We start from the raw sequence: 20,186 nt of genomic DNA, 5'->3' as shown, positions 1-20,186 counted from the left end.
GTTAATTTTGCCAGTCCAGTTCATGTTTTGGTTATATAAGCACAGTGCCAATACTCAGAGGGGCAGCAAAAAACAAAGCAAGGAGCATGCCACAACTTCATTTTGTGCCAGTACTGATTTTTTTATGGTTTTGAAGTGTCCAGCAAACTGCAAAGTTACTTCCTTTTTCTCCAGCCTTATCTAGTTTTTGTTTTATCTTTGATTTTTTTTTCTATTATTTTTAGTCAGGGAAATAGTTATTTTCAAGTCAGTTAGTTCTTTGTCTCTTATGTGTGTAAAAGATTGTATTTCAATTTTTTCCATCATACATGGAAGAATAGAAACAGGTATTTTAAAACTGCTTGGGGAGGGGCAAGCCAAGAATCAAAAGCCTCTTCTGATTTGTTTTCTGAACTTTTCATCACCTGTTTTCTCTACTAATTCTCCAACTAGAAGAGAGAACACTTGGCAGGAGAAAGAACACTTTCCCTCTGATGGTGGTGTTGTCCAATACTGTGTGAAGAATTCTGGATTTGGAAGGCCATGCAGGTTTCAAGGCTGACAGGAATAGCAGCAGACATTTTCCCCTTAGCAACAGTTTTCAGTTTGTCTCCTTGGTAGAAATAACAGTGAAGAAGTTGAAAACTAAATTCGTTCTTTTGATTCTTTCTCACCTTGATGTCCATTGTCAACACTACCATCAATACAAGCCTTAGATGAAGCAAATTAAATTTGTAATGTAAAATTATGCTGTTCATCATACCAGCTATTTTACACAAAATGGCTTGCTTAACAGGAAAATTCAATTTTGATTCTTTGGGGGATTTCATTGACCTCTCCTGTCTTTGAAGAACTTTTTTGTGAAAGGAATTAAAATAAATAGTTATGGTTTCGTTGGCTTCCAGATTAAGGAAAGTCTCACAAGTAAGAGGAGTTTCTAAAATCACTTATGCAAATGTAAAGTCTCAAAATCAAGTTTTCTTTTCAGTGCTTCAACAACAATTGAAATTATTAGTTCACCTTTTCTTTAGGAATTGGATTGATAACACAAAAGCTAGCAGTTTTCAGATCTTTCTAGTGCTGGTAAGAAAAAGGAACCGAATTATTGCTCTGCTTTTGTCAGAAAATATAGCAGAGAATGCCAATTTTCATATATTTAAATATGGACTATACATCAAAAGGCAATTACCATTTCTACGTAATTATTTAATTTGGGGTACAAATGAAATACTTTGTCCTTTTTTTAAAGATTGAAATGTTTTCTACATAGAAAGTTAAATTACACTTTTGTTTCTCATATGACTAGTCTTCTGTATGAGAAATGACTTTGTCTCCCCAAATTTATGAAAATTTAGAGACACTAGTTTCTTTATTTCTGATGTGCATAGTTTTTTATGACAAAAACTCTCTTTTCCCTAGAAGGAAATTGACTAAGTATTGGTTCTGGAGAGAGCATCTGAAGAGCATCTTTGGCATGAATTACTTACCAGAGTTCGTCTTTGGGGTGAATCACCTACCAGAAACCTAAATTTAATTGATAAAAGCTGGAAATGAAAGAAGGGAGGGAGGAATGCATGGAAGGATGTTTCATACAGCAGGAAAGAGAACCACAATAGTGGGGCCTTTTTATTCAGCATGGTCATAAATGGTCTGGAAAAATTGGCAAATACCTGATAAAGTTAGGTGAGAGTGCTAAGTCATTGTGGACAGTAAATGCGGGGTGGGGAACAGTTCTAACTATATTATTTATAGTGGGCTTTCAGATTTTCATTATTTAGGAAAGAGACCTCCTAATAGCTAATTTTGAAAATATATCATCTTAGTACCCAATAGTGATCAAAAAAATAAATCATATGTTAATTTACTGTGAAAGAAGGAGTCAGGAAAATAAAATATATTATTATGAACACCAATCAGGATGATTAAAGGAATGGAATGGTTTTCGTTCAACTGGAAAGACTTTTCATTCTGGAACAATGTTGAAAACACGGTGCAGTGTCAATGTTGCAAAATAATGTACAGTATGAAAAAAGTGATTAGGGACCAATATACATGCTTTTGTAATGCAAAATGGGGTCATGAAAAAAAAAGGTCAGCTGCTCAGTTCAAAATGAAAAAAAGTAGTATTAGTTCATGTGACAAGTGATACTACTGTGAACTATTTTCTCCCTTTGATCCTATGGATCCAAAAGTTTTAAGCAGTTTAGGAAGTCTAAGTCACCGACAGCTGGACGCTGAGAAATTGTGCAGGGTAGTGTCATTGTGTCCTTGCATAATTTTCGTACTGTGCACAGCTTTTGTCTGTTGTTGGAGACAACATTTTTGGCCAGCTGGACCTTTGATCTGATGTATTGTATTATGAAAGTACAAGACTATAGCAGAAGAATGTAAAATTTCATGGGATTTGCTTAAACGTGTAGGTTGGGAAAAGGAGCTCAGGAGTGGACAGGAAAATGGGAAAAACAGGCAAAGTCTGAAGGAAGGTATGAAGGTAGGAAGAAGGATCCTAATTGGGTTTCTGCTGGGAACCTTCATTCTATCAATAGTATTTTTGGCATTACATACTAAGAAAATACGTAATTTACTATGTAGCCCCTTTTTTATTCATAAAGGGTTGTGGGTTTTTTAAAATGTGATTTTGTTGTTGGAAGCAATTATTAAATAAATTTTTGTGGAAGAGATGTTGCAGCAGACTTTAATAACGGTTCCAGTTCATGGTACAGCTGCAGCTCTCAGTGATCTGGTTGCAGCTTAGTTGCTCATTCACTGCCAGAGTTACCCTGGTTAGGGAACTAGCTTATGATTCATACACTGTTGCAATGGCTTCTTCTGTTTCCTTAGGCAGTGTGATAATATTCCTCTGAGTTGGTCGTGTTAAAAGTGTGTTACCTTAATAGTACCTGACATAATGATCTTTACATGGGTCGCTGCGATCTTCCTTAGTTAAGAATTGTAAAGTGTTACCAAACAGGCAGATCTTCTGCTTTGGATTGCTCTAAATGACTGTGCAAGTGGAGTATAACAGTGACTACAGTCTTAAATACTGCTTATGGAAAGAATCATGGAGATTTTTCCCGAAGAAGAAAGTGTACCTTTACATCTTCCAGTGTCACCACTTGTCCTACATTGTCCTTCCATTTTTTGCGTGTCCTTACTTTTGGCTTTTCTTCCTTAAAAACAAGTGGAATTCTCACCTTTAGTAGCAGTCTTACACTAATTTTTTACACAGACAACCCTGTACAGTATTTGAAGCAGAAAGTTGATTGTTAAAAGTGATTGTAGATGGCTCGTTGTTTGAAAAAAATGCTAGAAGCTTTATTCTCTTGCCAGGTGAGTGAAGCAGGTGTTCACAGACCACATGTGGGTGGAATCCATGGACGCAGTAATGATGGAGCTTATTCGCTTGTACTAGCTGGAGGATTTGAAGATGAAGTGGTATGTCATTTATGCAAGCAATGGTTTTACTATTCTAATGTATCAATGTTTGTAAAAATAGAATTATGTCCTAAAACTAATGCTTATGCAAATATGACTGTGAAAAAGAACAACTACTGCTAATAACAAACTGAATAGTTTCGCATATGTTGGGGAGAAATGTGTGTAAGCCAATCTTTCTTAAAGAATGCTTATGCTCATACTGAAGCAAAATACCTCAATTACAGATGAATTTTACATTGTTTAGGGTAGTTAAATTTCAGTATACTTTTGGAGTGAATTTAGCATTATTTAAAATCTGATAGTGTAATTATATGCAAATAGTACATTTCATATTCTGCTTTGGTCATGATTTTTATTGCTTTCAATACAAGTAGATGCCTCTTCTTTTGGATTTGTTGTATTTCTATGGATGTGATACCTTTAATGAACCCCAGTAAAAGGTAAATATTACGTGATTCTATGAAGTTCTGAAGGCTTTAACTCCTACTGATGAGCGCTTTCTGAACTTCATAAGGAAGTCTCAGTATCTTGTATTATGATCCCCAAAGTGCTGGAAAAAGTTTCTATTTTGATGTTAACATCTAAGTAGAGCAACGAAAGCGATTATTCTGCTAAACTAAACAGTAACTGCATCTGACTTTCATCTCATGTTGACCCACATTTATTTATGAATAGATTACTGTTCTCTGCAATTAAATAATGTTTACACAGGGTACATCCCTTCCTGCAGTTCTGCTCCATCAGGTGGAATTTTGCGTCATGCATCAGGTGAAGGATAAAGCAGTAAGCAATCCAGTTTTTTGAAACATGCATACCTGTTAATCACAAGGAAAAAGGCACTGGAGAAAGCAATAAGCATCTGAAATAGCATCAGAATGTAATGTATTTTTTGCCAACAGCACCTACTGGCTGCTGCTGCTGCAGAGTAGTACCTCTGAAGGAGTCTCTGTCTTTTCTTAACAAGTCACATCAGGAGGTACTTGGTGTTGGGATACACTACTACACCAAGTACCTTAGAGTCAACCCAACCCAAGCTCTAGGACCCTTAGACAAAGGATCCTAAGAATTGTGTTGCTCAGTAGTTGTACCTGCTATGTTGGGATGCCGCAGATTCCTTTTATTTTTTTTTCTTTTTGATGGTGGTACTGATGTCCCCTTGTTTCTGCTGCTGTAATTATCCAATTCAAAATATGTAATAAACTTAACTGGATCCTTTGCATGTCTTTTCCAGTTCAGCTAAGTAATGGTGTGTTTTTGTGGACATCTAAGTACTATCATAGTCTAGAAGACATACATAATTTTGAAGAGGCATAGTTGCAGAGCAATATTGCAGAAGATACCCTAAATTTTTATGAATGTTAGCTTTTTTGCAATTCTCTAAACTAACAATAGAAGGGAGAATTTTTTTTTTCCAGGTGCATTTTTGGAATTAGGTTGTTTCAGTTCTTTTTTCATATACCAGATTTTATTTCCCAATTTACTTCCATTTTCACTGTTTTTTGGAAAAGGTTGAAATTGAAGTCCTGTAAGATTATCCACAGAAAAATCAAATTCTTTACTTATAAGTACGTACTTCCTAAGTATGAAACTGTCATTCCTTTAGTGGCCAGCCCAGCCTAAACCATGACAAACTTTTAAGTAAAAATTCAGGTAAAATCCTCTGCTCACATCTTGTCACTTTTAGTGTATGAGAACACAAAAAGGCAGGTGACTGTTACTTGAATTTCAACGGTATGATGTAAGTACTTGTGTGTAAGTTTTTACGAAATTGAGAAATAAGTACATTTTGGAAGACTCTTTTACCGTATTTTTATAAACTTTATGCACTATTTATTCACACTGTTGACATGTGTCATCTTAATGCTCTTCTTGTAGCTTTCAATTGACAGTTCACTATTGGAGTAAATAAGTAATTGCAAAAATGTATTGCAGGAAATAGAATTCCCTGTCGAGTTCTCAGATCATGCCATTTTTATGCTGTGCCTTTGGAAACTTAGAGTCCTGCAGACCCAGACTCATCTAAAACTGTGCTCAGTTTGGGATGTTCTGGATGTATTGGAGTGGTAGTTAACAAGAAGTTCTGTCAGTACAGGATCTGTCCTTAAGATTGAGAAGGGGTGCATTCATAGTTTACAAAATGAGCATTGGGTGAAATAGTTCTGCACATGAAGCTTAACCTCATTCTTTATTACATGCATATAAAATGTTTGCACGTTGATCTCTCTCTTGTAAATGTTTAACCTTGAATTTTAGTGACAAGTTACATGGCTTACCTAATTAAGATACAGTATTACAACAGTTAGCTTTAGAGTCTTGAACACGTTAATTGCTGATCTCCCAGTCTTTTTTTTTTTTATAGTAACCATAGTAGGAACATTAGCTGAAGAAATTGAGAAGTCTTTCAGGAATTTAAAATCTAAGAATTATTTCAGAATATAGTAATATTGGAAAACTCGATATTGGACATTAACAGTGATTGTGCAGTCTCAGTCTTCATGATAAAAGTATTTTGACTTGTGTGTTCATCAGAGCAAGTACCTGAAGAAATTTCATTTTTGTGTTGAAAAATTGCCCTTCTATTTTGTGTCATTGTTTTTATGTATCAGGGTTAAAAGTGCTGTTTATCTTCAAAAGTTTCAATCTGCTCAGCTGAGTTAGTGTTGTAAAGATGGTAAATCAATTGTCTGGTGTCCTCAGTTTAATCTGAACAAAAATTATTTCTTCTGTAAGGGCCTTTGCGTATAGGATCATACAGCAAATCTCTGAACATTTCAGAGTTTTGAATTCAGAATGTCTTGGAGAATAATATCTTCTGTGATTGTTTGCATCCTCTTGTAAAAGATTCTGAGAGTAAAAAGAGAATAGCATCTCTAATGACTCAGCAGGGACCCCAGGCAAATACTCATTGCTTAGGTTCGTTGGTTATTTTATACCAAACCCATTCAGTGCCTGGAACTTATCATTCACAAAACACTTCATGAAATGGCTTGCTGTCCATTTAAAATGTTCTGTGTCATTGCATTAATCTTATGTTTGGGTAACCGGTTCCAAGCTGTCAGTAAACTGTTATTCCACTTGTTTGAAATAGTCCAATTGCAAATAAACAGTCTTCAGCTCACTGGATTTGCCCGAGCGCTGTGATGAGGATATAGCCTTTCAGAACCTCTGCTTAATGTGCATTGCACAGTGAAAGCACTTGATCAGTTTCACCAGTGCCGAAGGTGCAGTGCCAGTACTGTAGTGAATTGCATACTTACATGGCTTTTAATCCAAATCAAGTGTCAATAGGAGCCTCATGTCTGAGTCAAAGTGTTTTAAATCCAAAAACCATTGTGACTAGCAGTTTGCCTAGATGTGTGTGCATGACCTGTTGCTTTATTAACAAGTTTGTGGGGTTTACCTGCGTCAACTGAATCCAGTGTGAGCCCTCGTACTACAGAGATGTAGTATCCTATATAAATTTTCTGAATTACCACGCCATGCTGACTACGTTACCAAGGGAACGGTTCCTTTCAGATTTTCCCACCTCTGTATTATAGTACTGAGAATCCAACATAACAAGTTCATTATAGCCATTACACTGAGAGTCTATTGTGAGTCACCTAGATTGAGTATGTACCTGAAAACCTGATGCTTGATGCCATGAAACTTGCTGCTTTCAAAAGCTGTCACGTTTTCAAGGTCTAAGCACCCTACTAGTTTGGGACCTGCTTGGAGCTCCAATGTAATGTGAAAAAATTTGAGTATCTCACTATACGATAGCTACCAAATATCATCCTTGTCACTCAAATGTGGTTTTTGTCCACTCTTGTTACCTCCAATGCTAAGGACATACTTGACATAATTCGTAGGGCAGTAGCTTTAATACTTACTTCTCCCCGTTTCTGAGATTTGCAGGACAGCTCCTATTCTGCAACAGTCTCCTCTCCATCTTTTCTCTTATTGCATATTGTTAGCTATCAGTCCATACAAAATCCTAATTAACACTAAAAAATACCTTTTATTCATTACTTTCTGAGTTTCATTGTCTGCTGTGTACCTGCATTATATTCAGAATTACTTTCACATTCTGAAAAGCCTTATTTTGTTACACAGATGCTTTTTGTCATTTTTTTTACTGCTAGTGATCTATCTGTCCAAGTAGTCTTATCTGCCTACTTGGCAGCTTCTTTCATAATGAGGTGTGGAATCTGTGTCTATACTTCTTCTGGCTGTGCTTTTCCAAAGTTCATTTGCTGGACTTTGCATATCTGGTTGTTTCTAAAGCATTGAAGAACCCATTTGACACAATGATAAAGCAGATTAAAAAGTAGAAATTAATGTTGCCAATGCTTAGCAAAGCACCATTGAGCTCTTTTTCATCTTTCATGCTTTCCAAGAATCATTCCATCTGGAATAGTGACTTAGGTCAAGGACATAGGCCTTGGTTTCTGTTTGTGAATGCCTAAGCCTAACATAGTGAGACACTTTCTTTCTGAAATTGATACATTTTCAAGAGACATTTCATATTAGTGCAATATATGCAGTCTAATCAATCTATTCTCTTCATAAAATTGTGAAGGATCAGCATAACTATATTAGTCTTTGTAGTGTTAAACCATGAGTTTCCTGCTGGACTTCATAGACTTTTTACGTGAACACTTATAAAATTAACTCTTATGATATTAATCATTTATTTAAATACAGGAAATGAAAGATGAAAGTTACAAATTCTAATTATATATGTAGAGATAAATAAACGTCAAATGGTAAGTGTGTGTCTTTTAGACAGGCAAGATTTCCCTTGCCTTGCTTTACTAGGATTATAGTAGGCTAATTAAATTACTCACACGGATGGCAGGATTTTTTTATCCTCAGAAAAATCAGATGAGATTGCATGATTTTTTGTCCTCAGATCGGCGTTCTGCAGCAGATAGTCAAAGACAATTGTTAAAAAATGTTGTCTCAAAAAACCTGTTGTATCTGCTGAGTAATCTCCCACTACAGAAAAGGGTCCTTGGCCTGAAAAGGCTTTCTGTGTGTTGTATCTTTGGCAAAGCTGGCTTGAAGTCGGAACTGATTTTGAATGGAGCAAAAGATAATAAATGCAAATTGGGTAGCCAGAATTGTTTACATATTAATGTTTCATTTAAAGGTCTGGAAATACACCATTTTGGCACTGAACATGGAAAGGAATAAGAAAAACCTCAGAAAGTGGTGCACATACAGTAGTTGACTAGTACTTTCATTTGGGAGTTACTTTTCAAAGTGTTGACTTACTTCCATCACCAGTTCGCCACCTTCTGCTGTTTCCTGCTTTGAAGCTGTCTTACTTGGTGTTCAGAGATCCAGGCTGGCTGACACTAAAATGGTTAAATGCTTTCCTTGTGGTGGAATATGCCACGGTACTGTTGCATTCTTGCTGTCAAGGGTGGTTGTGGGGAGGAGTCAGAAACACTAATTATGATATATTCAACCTCTGCACTTAATGCAAGGGGTTTTTTATTGATTTATAAGTGAAATATGTAATTTAGTCCTTCCTTTTTAATTGGCATCCTTTACTGCAGTGCTAAACCATGAAATTATCAAAAAATAAATCAGACAATGGGGCAGATAGACCAATTCTGTCAGCACTTACATGCATACAGACCTGTGAGACTTTAATGGAGATGAATGATGACATGATTCAGTTTCAGGTATACCTACTACCAGGGAAAGAAAATCCTTTAAAATGTAATTGTCCGATAGTTGATATTTGTCTTGAATTTAACAACTTCGTTTTAAAAGGCTTAGTGCTTTTTTATTTTGCTTTGTCATATTAATCAAAATCTTAGCCTTTATTCATCACGTTTTACTGAGGTGAAACTGGTGAATTGAGGGGTTAATGAACTGATGAAATTTTGGGGTTTCTTGTATCAAAAAAGCCAATAAGACTTTTTTTGTTCTTCAGACTGAAGGTTGAAGCTCATCTAGAAAATCTGTGTTCATCATAGTGTATTTTACTAATTGACAAATGCAATTTTTGTGTATGTGTTGGGACCAGACTTTGAAATCTGAGCATAATACCACAGGTGTTAATGGAAAGAGAAAATAATTGAGAGCTATCTTGAGATAGCTGGTGCTCCAGTAACTTGAAGTAGCTAATGCCCTTGTCAGCTACTGCATAAAAGCAAGCCATAGAAATAATATGGTCAAATGCTTAGGTGGAATTCAGACTCTTTTTTCATTCTCTGTTTTCTATTTGTTAGACTTATGACTGATGATGTAACAACATTGAAATAGTGGAGTATGATTTAATACAGCTGACTCTTATGTCATATGTGTGAGGCTGACTGGCTTACGGCACTAGAGCTATGCTCATCTTCCACTCAGATGCCTCAATATTGAGATACTGGGTCAATACTACTGTCACTGAAGTTCACTTGCTCTATAATGTGATCAAACTTTACAAACAGAACAGTTAAGAAGTAACTTTATGGAGACAACGTAAGAAAAGGAGGCATACGGAAGGCATTAAAAGAAGACAATAACAAAAGTCTTAGTAGCTGTTGAAAGTTTTGGTGCAAGGAAGTTGAACTAAGCTGTGGAAAGCAGAAGAGAAACGGCAGAATTACATATTTTAAGGTAAAGTGGGGAAAAGGTAGGAGGAAGGAATAGAAGAAAAGGGGAAAGCTAAAACTTTTAATAGGCTTTTTGACAGTTATTTTGTTTCTTAAAGAAGTACAGACATCAATAATTCCTTTTGCTCAATGTTTTCTTTAGCTGCTGAATGCAGAATTTATAGCAGTATCAGTATCTTAAGCTCTGCTTTCTGATACTCCTGAGAAAAAAAATAACTTTCCACCTTTACCTGACACATACAGGCTACCAGTTGAGCATTGTTATGGGTTGTAGGAAGATCTGCATTATCTATAGATAGACTCAGAACTCAAAGCTATTGAGAAATTGTTCTAATGAGTTATTATTCATCAAAAGGACCCAAATAATAAGCTGTGTGAGTATTCCTGGCAGACTCCACTTTCAAAGTAAACCACCATAAGCACGATGGAAGTAGTTTCTGTAGGTCTCCCATTAGATTTCCACACTACAGGTATCCTTATTTCACTTCTGCTTGTTATGGGATGTATTCATATCCACATTTATTCCACTCAAAGGAATTTCTGTCTGTGCATCACTTACTTGTGCCATTCTTGATTTTCTGTCTATGAAAGCAGTTATGTATTCTCCCGAGCTTTCTTCCTCTCCTTGTTTAAGAGTTGCTCTCATATTAGAGGTTCAGATGTCTTCCCCATTTCTCTTTATCCAGTCCAGATCAGCACCCTTTACGGCAAGATCTCTCTCATTTTCCTCCAGTTCTAGAAATTGTGTATCGTTGTTCCCTGCAATCCTTTTTTTTTTTTTCTTAATATATCCGATGTGAGATAAGTGAGTGTAGTTCTTCTGGGAAGTAGAGCAGAAATGAACCTTCCGTATGCTGGGGGGTGGGTGTTAAAAGATGCCATCTTCTTGTTACTTGACCTTTCATTTCATACTTGACCTTGTTTCATTTCTCCTCCATTTTCCTTCCCCTGGATTTCCAGTTTCCCCCAAATCCATATTATTTTGCCTACCTATGCATAGAACACTTGGATAAATAAAGAAAAGCAAATGTAACCTATCAAGTGTGGAATCTGTTCAAGAGGTGAGCATGTAGGTGTAGGCCTTAGATCCATGCTGTCTCTTCAAGCACGATGTCTTCTGGTTGCCTGTGGTTAAAGAGTACCACCCAGAGAACCCTTTCTCTGAAAACACTGGAAGTTTGATGGTTTTAGCCCTTTTCCATTTAACCCATTTTCCATAGAAGTGTGTTCCAGTAGTTAATTATGAATACTGTTGTATTTATGCCTTCTCGCTTGATTTTTTTTGGGCTTAGTCTACAGTGATTTGTCCTTGATTTATGTTTGTCTGTTATGCCAAAAAAAGTCTATTCAGTGTTTTCTTCTCATGAAGATTGTTCTACCTAGTTGTTGATAAATAAAACAGTTTGTCAGGAACCTGTCTTGTAAATAATTTTCTCCATTTTGCTCGCATACATAATGTTTCTGGTTTTCCTCTATTTTTTAAAATTCTTACATGTATGTTATTTCAATATTTGTCTCAACATTATATTCTAAAAAGAGGGAAAAACCACTTTCTGTATTTAGTTTGTTTCTGTTTGTACATCAAAAAATCAAGTGCAGCAGTTTTCTTGTCTGCCACACCATGAACATGTGTTCACGTTTCTTCTTTGTTGTGGAACCCAAATCATTCTGGATTCATGACTTTCCAAGATACATCTTTCTGGCTTTTGAAATTGGCACAAACTTCTTACTCAGTGTTAAAATGCAATTTGTTTAAATGGGCCTGATTCATCAAGGAAGCGCATCCCTATTCATATTATTATTATTATTATTATTATTATTATTATTATTATTATTATTATTATTATATCACAGTCATCTTTGTGTGATCTGTGCATTTTATATGCCTTCACAATCACTGAAAAAATTAACATAGCTCAATTCTGTGATACCTTATTTTATACAATTTATTTTACATTCTTTCTTAGTAAATAGTTCTTGTCTTGTCCGTCTTTCATTCTTTTGAAGTTGTTCCATATATTGTCCTTGTACAACATCATTCAATTTCTGTTATTTTTTTAGAGATTAATTGAGCAGAATAAATAGACTGTTTTAAGAAAGGATATACTAGACTTTATACATGTCTTTGTTAGAGGTTGAGGTGTTTTTTTAAATTCGTATTACTTGCTCGTTACTATGTCTAGATAAATTTTGAATGAGAAATACTCTAATGCTGCAGCTGAATTTCTGTTAGATTTTTCATACACAGAATAAAATAAGCATCTTTTATGTAATTAATCTATGGCCTTGTTCAACCAGCATTTCTCTTTCTAACTTTTTCTTTTTCTGCTGTTGTCAGTCATGAAATATCTGTAACAGTCTTGCACTGGATCCTTAATAATGTCAGACTTTAAATAGTGGTAAGAGATTGACTGAATTTTACTACTGCGTACAAGTGTGCTCAGATTTTTGCTATAAAAATTCATATAATCATTATTTTCTTATAAAGTATTTATCTTCTGCTGTTGCTTAATGCTTCGTACAAAATTTGCATCTCCAAAGAGATACCATATTAAATATATTTGTATCTTTCTAGAAATACTTGAATTTTCCAGGAGTAATATGAATTTCTGTGATATATTTCCTAAAGAAAGTAGTAATACTGGCTTTACTTAGGTGTATGTAGGTTTTGCCTGCTTTTATGGTTCATGGTAAAAGATTTTATCATCCTTCTTTGAATTTAAAGAAAATTCTGTGTAGGAAATGTACTACAGAATTATATCAGCTTACAAAATGCAAATCTAAATGAGTTGAAGATTTCACTAGTTCAGAAGAGCTGGGATTATTACTGAATTAAAGCATCTGCCTTGTACATAAGGCAGAGCTGTTTGTACTCATTAGCACTTAGCCCCTTGCACAAGCTGAAGTGATTCCTCCAAGGTACTTATTATGTATTTTACAAACATGATATTCTTGTAAACTAAATAAAAGCTCTAGAACAAATAACCACTTGCTAGAATGTGTTCCCTTCCTCAGAATTTTTTTTTCCAAAATCCACTTTTTGAAAGATGTGAAAGTCCAATTTTTTAAGGGAGGCACTTTTTTAATAAGAATTTTCTGGTGAACGTGTTGCATCCAGACCAGTAGCTTTGTGCTGGCTCAACTACTGTAGAATAGTGACTCTGAAATTGAAAACACATCTTTCCATGCCTTGGAGTATAGTTTTTCTCTGAGTAAATAGAACAAATGAAGTTGCATTTTTTTTTTAAATTGAGTTGCTTTGCTTTGGAGTGTTAAAACAAAGGATAATCTTCTTGCACAGGATCGAGGAGATGAATTCACTTACACTGGGAGTGGAGGTAGAGATCTTTCTGGCAATAAAAGGATTGGAGAACATTCATTTGATCAGACATTAACACACATGAATAGGTAAGTTTTGAAGACAAAAAGTATTCCAAAAGGAAAGAGCTGGATTGTAATGTTTTAATTTAAAACTGATGTTTTGCTGTATTCATTCACTCTTGTACAAGCTACTTTTGTGAACAGCGGAGCCTCTTGCTCATATGAGGCATTTTATCAAGCAGTATGTTTTGTTGATTTAAAGAAACACTTGCACCTCAAGGAAATACATTGCTCTATTGCTGGCTTAGGTAGTAGTCATGTCTCCGGTTGAAATTGTCCTACAGTTTCCTTCCGAGGACTCTGAATTTAATGAGAAGTTTGTCAAAACTCCTGTGTGGAACTTTTCAGTTCTGGGTGTTTCTTTTTAAGCTACTTCTTCAACAGTTAAATTAATTGCAAAATTTAAGTAGAAAGAAAGCATGTTAATTTTCCCATGTTAAAAGAAATCTTTCCTATTTTGCTAGCCCCTTCTTCCATCATAGTTTTCTATCAAAAGCAAGGAGTTAGGGTGTTGCTTTATCAAAAACAAGTCTTGAAAAAGAAAAATCTATGTCCAAAAGATGAGTTAGACATCTGCTTAAAGTGCTTTTACATCTTCTAAAAGCCTGCCTGAACAAGGAGTTCTCCATCCTTTACTATTTCTAAGAGCATAACCTCTGTCATGCGGCTGACCATTTAGCACCTGTGGTGTGATGAGGTTGATTGAGACCTTTTCTTTGCCAGGTCTGCTTTTAGATATGATGTGCTGCTGTCAAGCACAGTGGAGAAGGGTCTCTTTCAAACTGTTTGGTGGTACTTCGAGGAGAGAGAGGAAAAGCCTGACTTGGCTGCTGAGAAAGGGAGGGAGGAAGAGAGAGAGGGGTCATGATGTGAACAGGAACAAGGAGGGAAGGAAGATGGAAGAAGGTTTAAGCAATGGGTTTATGAGCATATTTAGTGAATAGGGCAAACTTGCTTTGGGAAACAGAATTAAAAGCAGGACTCCTTAGTCTCAGCATTTCTCTGCTCTTAGCAGATGACAAATCCACTGGCAAAGCTTGCCTTGTAGCTTTGCAGGCATTAGTGTGCATGGAGTATAACAAGGTGTTGCTCTCAGTTACTGATTTTGGTACAAGTTTTCAAGGACTTTGATACTGAAAATTAAGATGGTTCCATGTCGTTGAATCAGTATTGGTTTTGCTTATCCAGATACCTTTCCTTTTTTGTTTTTATATAAGAAACATTTTTAAAGTTGGCATTGTATACCTGTCTCTTGCTGTTCCATACAATATGGGGTTTAGACTCATACCGTGGCTATTTATAAACCATATCGTTTCTTCTGTTCTGAGATCAATGGTTTGGTCTGATTCTGAAGGGTTTTCAACCCCTGGTCAAACCAGGCTGTGGTAGTAGAAATACTGTGCATTATGGCAGCTTGGTCTAGTAGGTATTCATGCTGTCTTACTCCAGGTTTCTAGAAGAGGGTCTTCATGTAGTTAGTGGATAAAGGGGTTGCTTGTCCTTGAGTTGGCTACTATTACTTAACTCCTACTCTGAGTCATTAATGTATTATGTGAGAGACTTCAGTTACTAATGAGTTTTATGAGTTTTTTGCATGGTTACTATCTGCTTTTATTTCTACGGTGTTTTTCACCATATTCTTTGTGTACACACTTAAAAAGCCTTAAAATCTGCAGTTAATGGGGAATAGCAATAGGAAAAGTTTGCCTTTTGGTATCATTTTCTCTTAATTCCCTCAATGCTATTTAGGAAGGGATTATTTTTAAAAAATTAAGAATGTTAAATCTAAAAGGATTGGTTTGTTTTATTTAATGATATCAGATGAGTTTTTATCTGGAGCCTTGACAAAATGCTTTGTGTTCCTGTTTTTTTCTTTGCATACATGGTAGCATGGGTCTCATTGCTTCCATCAGTTCTGCAGTTTTAAGAGAAAATACTGAAAAGTTCTGTGCTGCTTGATAAAGCATAATTAGGCAAGGGAAATAGATATGAGTTAATTACATTAATTCTCAAAAATCTGTTCTGTGAAGCAATCTAGTTTATGAAGATTTTAATTCTCTTCCTAGGGCATTGGCCCTTAACTGTGATGCCCCACTGGATGACAAAAATGGAGCAGAGTCTAAGAATTGGAGAGCTGGTAAGCCAGTCAGAGTAGTGCGCAGTTCAAAAGGACGGCGGATCAGCAAATATGCCCCAGAGGAAGGCAACAGATACGATGGCATTTACAAGGTATTCTGATTTCTACTGAGTGCAACATAACATTTTTCTTCAGCTGTTTTTAAGTCTCATACGTGTTACATTGCAAATTCTTCTGTATTACCTAAAAGAAATAATTCTTTTTTCTCTATGATAGCTTTTTAGCCTTAGCTTATTCTGCAAAGAACTGAAATTAAATTATTCAGAGCAGTGATAACAGAACATAATCCATAATAGGATATATAAAGTTGAATATGGTAAACTACTTTATATGGGCTTACTGAGTCATATTCATCCCTGGATATCAAATTGTTTCCTCGCTCCTTCCAACTGTATCCTAGCTTTTTGTGCATTTAATGACTTCTCAGTGTCTGAAATAAAAGTGTGCCTTTTAAGAGCACTGTATTTATCAAAAATACAAAAATTTCACACCCGAGGGAAAAGCTGCTATATAATAGTAGTGTATAACTTAGTCCTCGTTTCTTCTTGAACAGTTGAAGTATGACTATATGCATGTGTTTGCCTCGTGATAAAATAACGGCAGTAATTTTATATTGTTCTCTAGGTGGTGAAATATTGGCCCGAAATTGGAAAATGTGGATTTTTAGTTTGGCGCTACCTTCTGAGGAGAGATGATGTTGAGCCTGCACCTTGGACTTCAGAAGGAATGGAGCGGTCAAAGAAACTGGGTCTGAGCGTACAGGTTCGAATCAGGACTTGCAGAGTTGTTTTTATTCTGAGTTCCAGTAAACGAATTCCAGAAATAGAAATCAGTTAAACTAAAGCCCCGTTTTTTTTCTTGCACCTCACTGTGGCAGGATTTAATGCTGGAACACATTACAGATTATCTGCACGCTGAAAGAACCCTGTACTAGTGACATAGCAGAAGGAACAGTGAATGAAGCTTTCTACCTTAGCAGTGAATTGCTTTGCATATATGGATTGAAAAATTAAGAGTTTGAATCCAGTTTGTGGTCCTCAGGCTGGAAAGAATTTCTACAAGCAACTGTTGTTATAGCTGAGTCTGCCTGAGAAATTGAAAAACCTCTGCATTTTTATGTGTTTTTCTCTCTATGTGACTGAGGAGTTTGTATAGATAGTGTATTTCAGGCGCAAATATAAACTGACCCATGAGGACTTGGGCATTGCAGAATCCAGGAAAGATGGAAAGACTTAACAATACTGTTTCTTAGCAAGGCAATGGTATATCTTACAGTGTACCATCATCTTCAGCTTTGCCTAACTGATTTGTATAGTTGTAAGGGATAGATAGGCATATCAGGTTCCTTTTCATACAATTGAGTCTGGATTAGATTCTTTGACTTCATTACGCTTTCTTAATAATAGATAATAATTTAAATGTTTTCTCCATCATGTAGGGTTTTTAAAATTATTTGGTAGTTATTTCAATATGTAGTCACAGGGTTTTAAAGTCTTTTAGAAATTAGTCTTGTTGGTATTTGTAATGTAATATGTATGTAAATACATAATTACTGTATGTCAGTGGGTTTTGTTTTAAATCTATGCTTTTTTATTCTAGTATCCAGAAGGTTATTTGGAAGCCATGGCTAGTAAGGAGAAGAAAGATAAGGTTAAAAAGCAAACTGTGAAACAGGAGCCAACCAGCCAGAGTAACGGAAACCAGAAAAGGACAATTGATGATGGTATTTCTTTTTATTTCCTTAGCATTCATCTGCAAAGTCTCTCGTGTTACATCTGTTAAGCCAGTAGCATGGAAACTTTGCAGAAGCATGAAGTTATTTGGAATACTAATGTAAATTGATAAGCACATGCTCTGTAATTCAGTAGTAGTATCTTATCTTATTTACTACTCTTATGGTGTTTTTTTTCTCTTAAGCTCTATAGAAAAAGTGAAGTCTTCTGTACAACTTTGTGCTGCAGTCCAAAACAATGAATAGTAGGAACTGGAGTAGGGGTTTGATTGCCGCATTTCACGAGTGTAATCCATGTTTTAGCCTTCTAGAAACAGTTTTGTTTTCCCCTTTTAGTAGTTCAGACTAACACTCTGTTGTTACTGAGTCTGATGGTCATAATCTTAAGCAGGTATAGAGGTACCTACGAATACACCCAAAGCCATGAGGATGGGAGATGGAGGGAAAGGAGAGGCTTTCCAGCTGACCCAAGAGCAGCAATGGCTGATTAGAGAAGACTGTATGAACCAGAAACTGTGGGATGAAGTACTCGCTTCTCTTAAGGAAGGACCAGTATGTTTCCTGCATGCATCGTTTTTAATTACGTTTTCTTTAGACAAATAGGAGAAATATTGAGTCTCTCTTAAAACCTAATTTGCTTGTTGAACTTCTGCTGAATACAGACTGTGTCTAGCATTATTTTTATTTGTAAGACTTTGATTTCAAGAAAATAATCCTTGCTTGTACATTTTGCTATTGATGGCTCATTTTACATCTGTGTAATAGCAATCTTTTCTTGCTCAAAAAACATTTTGCAGTTAGAAGAGGCGCTTTTTTTTCCATTTCAATTTTGAAGGGAGTGTGTTTTCTCTGAAATTTTAAGTGGATTTTTGTGCTGTGCTGATGTAAGAAATGAGACATGAAGAAAGATGATTCTAGTCACTCCTCTTTGTTCAGGCAGAAAGTTTTATGACAGAAAATACAGGTTGCTTGCTTTGTTTAAGAAGGCAGAAGTACTGTTATCTTCAAATTTAGATATGAAATTAAAATATTTTCATCCAAATCTAGATTATCACAGTCTATAGAGAGGGAACCTTAAGTAAGAGAGAAAATACTTTCCTCCCCTAATTGTCATGAAAGTAGCAAGAATAGCTCAAGGTTGAAGAGACTATAAACACTAGTATAAAAAAAAGTCCACAAAAGGAATATCTCCTGAAATATCTCCTGTATCTTTCAGTGATAATTAGTCTTACCAGTGTCAAGTTCACAGTTATTTTAGCTGTTTTGCAGAAGATATCATGGCACTAAGAAGTTAAAATATCTTGATAAAACTCAACTTGGTGGAAACCAAACTATTGGTTAGAAAATGTGTATCTAAAAATGGACATACATAATTAGTTTATTTGAGAATTACCAGTGGCTATTTATGGTGCTTCTGTAACACAAAAAGCACCTATAACTCCCTGTTCTTCCACTTACAGTACTAGTTTTGCTACAATACTGCTGCAGTTGTCTTTGTGTAGGTACTGATAATGTAAAGGTACTTGCTGTTATCTGTCTTCTATGCAGTGTCTGTAATGACTAGAAGGAGTTTCAGCTCTTAAAATTGTGCGTGATGACAGGCAATAGAGGTATGTGTTTTTAAAAAGGAGAAAACAGTCATTTAACAGCAGTTGAGTTACTGAGAAGACATTTTTCTGTATTCCTACCGTTAATTTTGGTAGGACTTCCATTTGATTTCCACTAAAGGCAACAGGAATCACTGGTAGCTTTGGGTTGCTACTGTGAAAATGTAAATTTTCTGCTTGAAACAACCACCTTCCCTTTTAACTAAATAAAATGTGGTTTAAGATAAATCTAGTATTTTGAGAATTATTACAACGAACCATATTTTTATTACCTGTAGATCTGCTTTTATTTTTGTATACCCAAGCTTGTATTCCTGAGATATTTGGAGATCACTGACATGCCAGAGATAAGCGTGCCTGTGTGTGTGTAGAACACCTGGTACAAATCTATCTTGAGATTCCTCAGAGATAAAAAATCAGGGAGGTTGATTTACACGCAGCAGAGAATTTGGCCTGAGGAGACTAAGCCAGTAAGCTGGCCAGAACCCATGAGCGGAGGAGGAGGTGCAGAAGTGGCTTTCTTAGCAGAAGTTCCCTTGGCAGAGAAGCAAGAGATCTTTCAGGGATATGCAAATTTCTAGAAGCGGTTACTAAACACAATTCCTAAATTTTCTCACCTATGATAAGAATCAGGCATGAGGGGCCCTCTGGTCGGTTTCACTTTGTTTGTAACAATACTCGTACAAACAAGTAAATAATCTTTAAAACATTACTTCTCTGATTTGTGGAAAAGCAGGGAAATTAAGCAGTTATGGACCTGCTTCCTGATTTCTTTTAGAAAGCTGCCCACATGGATATGGAGAGCTTAAGAACTTCTGGAAATTGATTATCTTTATGTAATAAGTGGCATTTACGAGAACTGTAATAGAGTTTGTCTTCTTTTATTCCTTTGCCTTACACTAGAATTTTCTGAAGAAACTGGAACAATCCTTTATGTGTGTCTGCTGCCAGGAGCTGGTTTACCAGCCAGTGACAACAGAGTGCCTCCACAACGTCTGTAAAGTAAGAATAAACTTGGTCTTGCTCTGGGCTGTTTTCTTGGCTCTGAGACATGAGTCACCAAAGCCATATGTGTTTTAGAAATAAAGACAATAATTATTGCCTAACATTCCGAGCAAAAACATGCAACAAGTTTGCGTTTAGTGATTGCTGTGTAACCTTGATTTTATGTAATGAAGAGTGGGAGTACGTTTAGTGTAGTTCTTGACAGACATGAGTGAAGTTTACCGTTGCTGTTATCCTTTGTGATCAGTGAAATTACACTAGGAAGCACAGCAGGAAATATACTAGGTCCAGGAGCTAGGTGTTGGTGC

At 35.9% G+C, this 20,186-nt stretch overlaps 1 protein-coding gene across 2 annotated transcripts in view; it reads left to right on the top strand.

Moving 5' to 3' along the window:
- Window positions 1-20,186, top strand: part of UHRF2 (ubiquitin like with PHD and ring finger domains 2) — a 96,912-nt gene that overhangs the window by 75,097 nt on the left and 1,629 nt on the right. Inside the window, exons 9-15 of one of the 2 annotated variants that reach the window (XM_054185663.1) lie at window positions 3,310-3,414; window positions 13,318-13,424; window positions 15,464-15,626; window positions 16,159-16,296; window positions 17,134-17,257; window positions 17,658-17,818; window positions 19,777-19,875. In XM_054185663.1, the coding sequence (XP_054041638.1) occupies window positions 3,310-3,414; window positions 13,318-13,424; window positions 15,464-15,626; window positions 16,159-16,296; window positions 17,134-17,257; window positions 17,658-17,818; window positions 19,777-19,875 (897 nt within the window). Of the gene's footprint in view, window positions 1-3,309; window positions 3,415-13,317; window positions 13,425-15,463; window positions 15,627-16,158; window positions 16,297-17,133; window positions 17,258-17,654; window positions 17,819-19,776; window positions 19,876-20,186 lie in introns of both variants that reach the window. The other variant, XM_054185662.1, reaches the window with a different exon arrangement.

This window comes from Rissa tridactyla, chromosome Z, assembly GCF_028500815.1.
Source record: "Rissa tridactyla isolate bRisTri1 chromosome Z, bRisTri1.patW.cur.20221130, whole genome shotgun sequence".
In the NCBI taxonomy this organism is placed as follows: Eukaryota; Metazoa; Chordata; class Aves; order Charadriiformes; family Laridae; genus Rissa; species Rissa tridactyla.
This window is presented reverse-complemented; position numbering and strand designations above follow the sequence as displayed.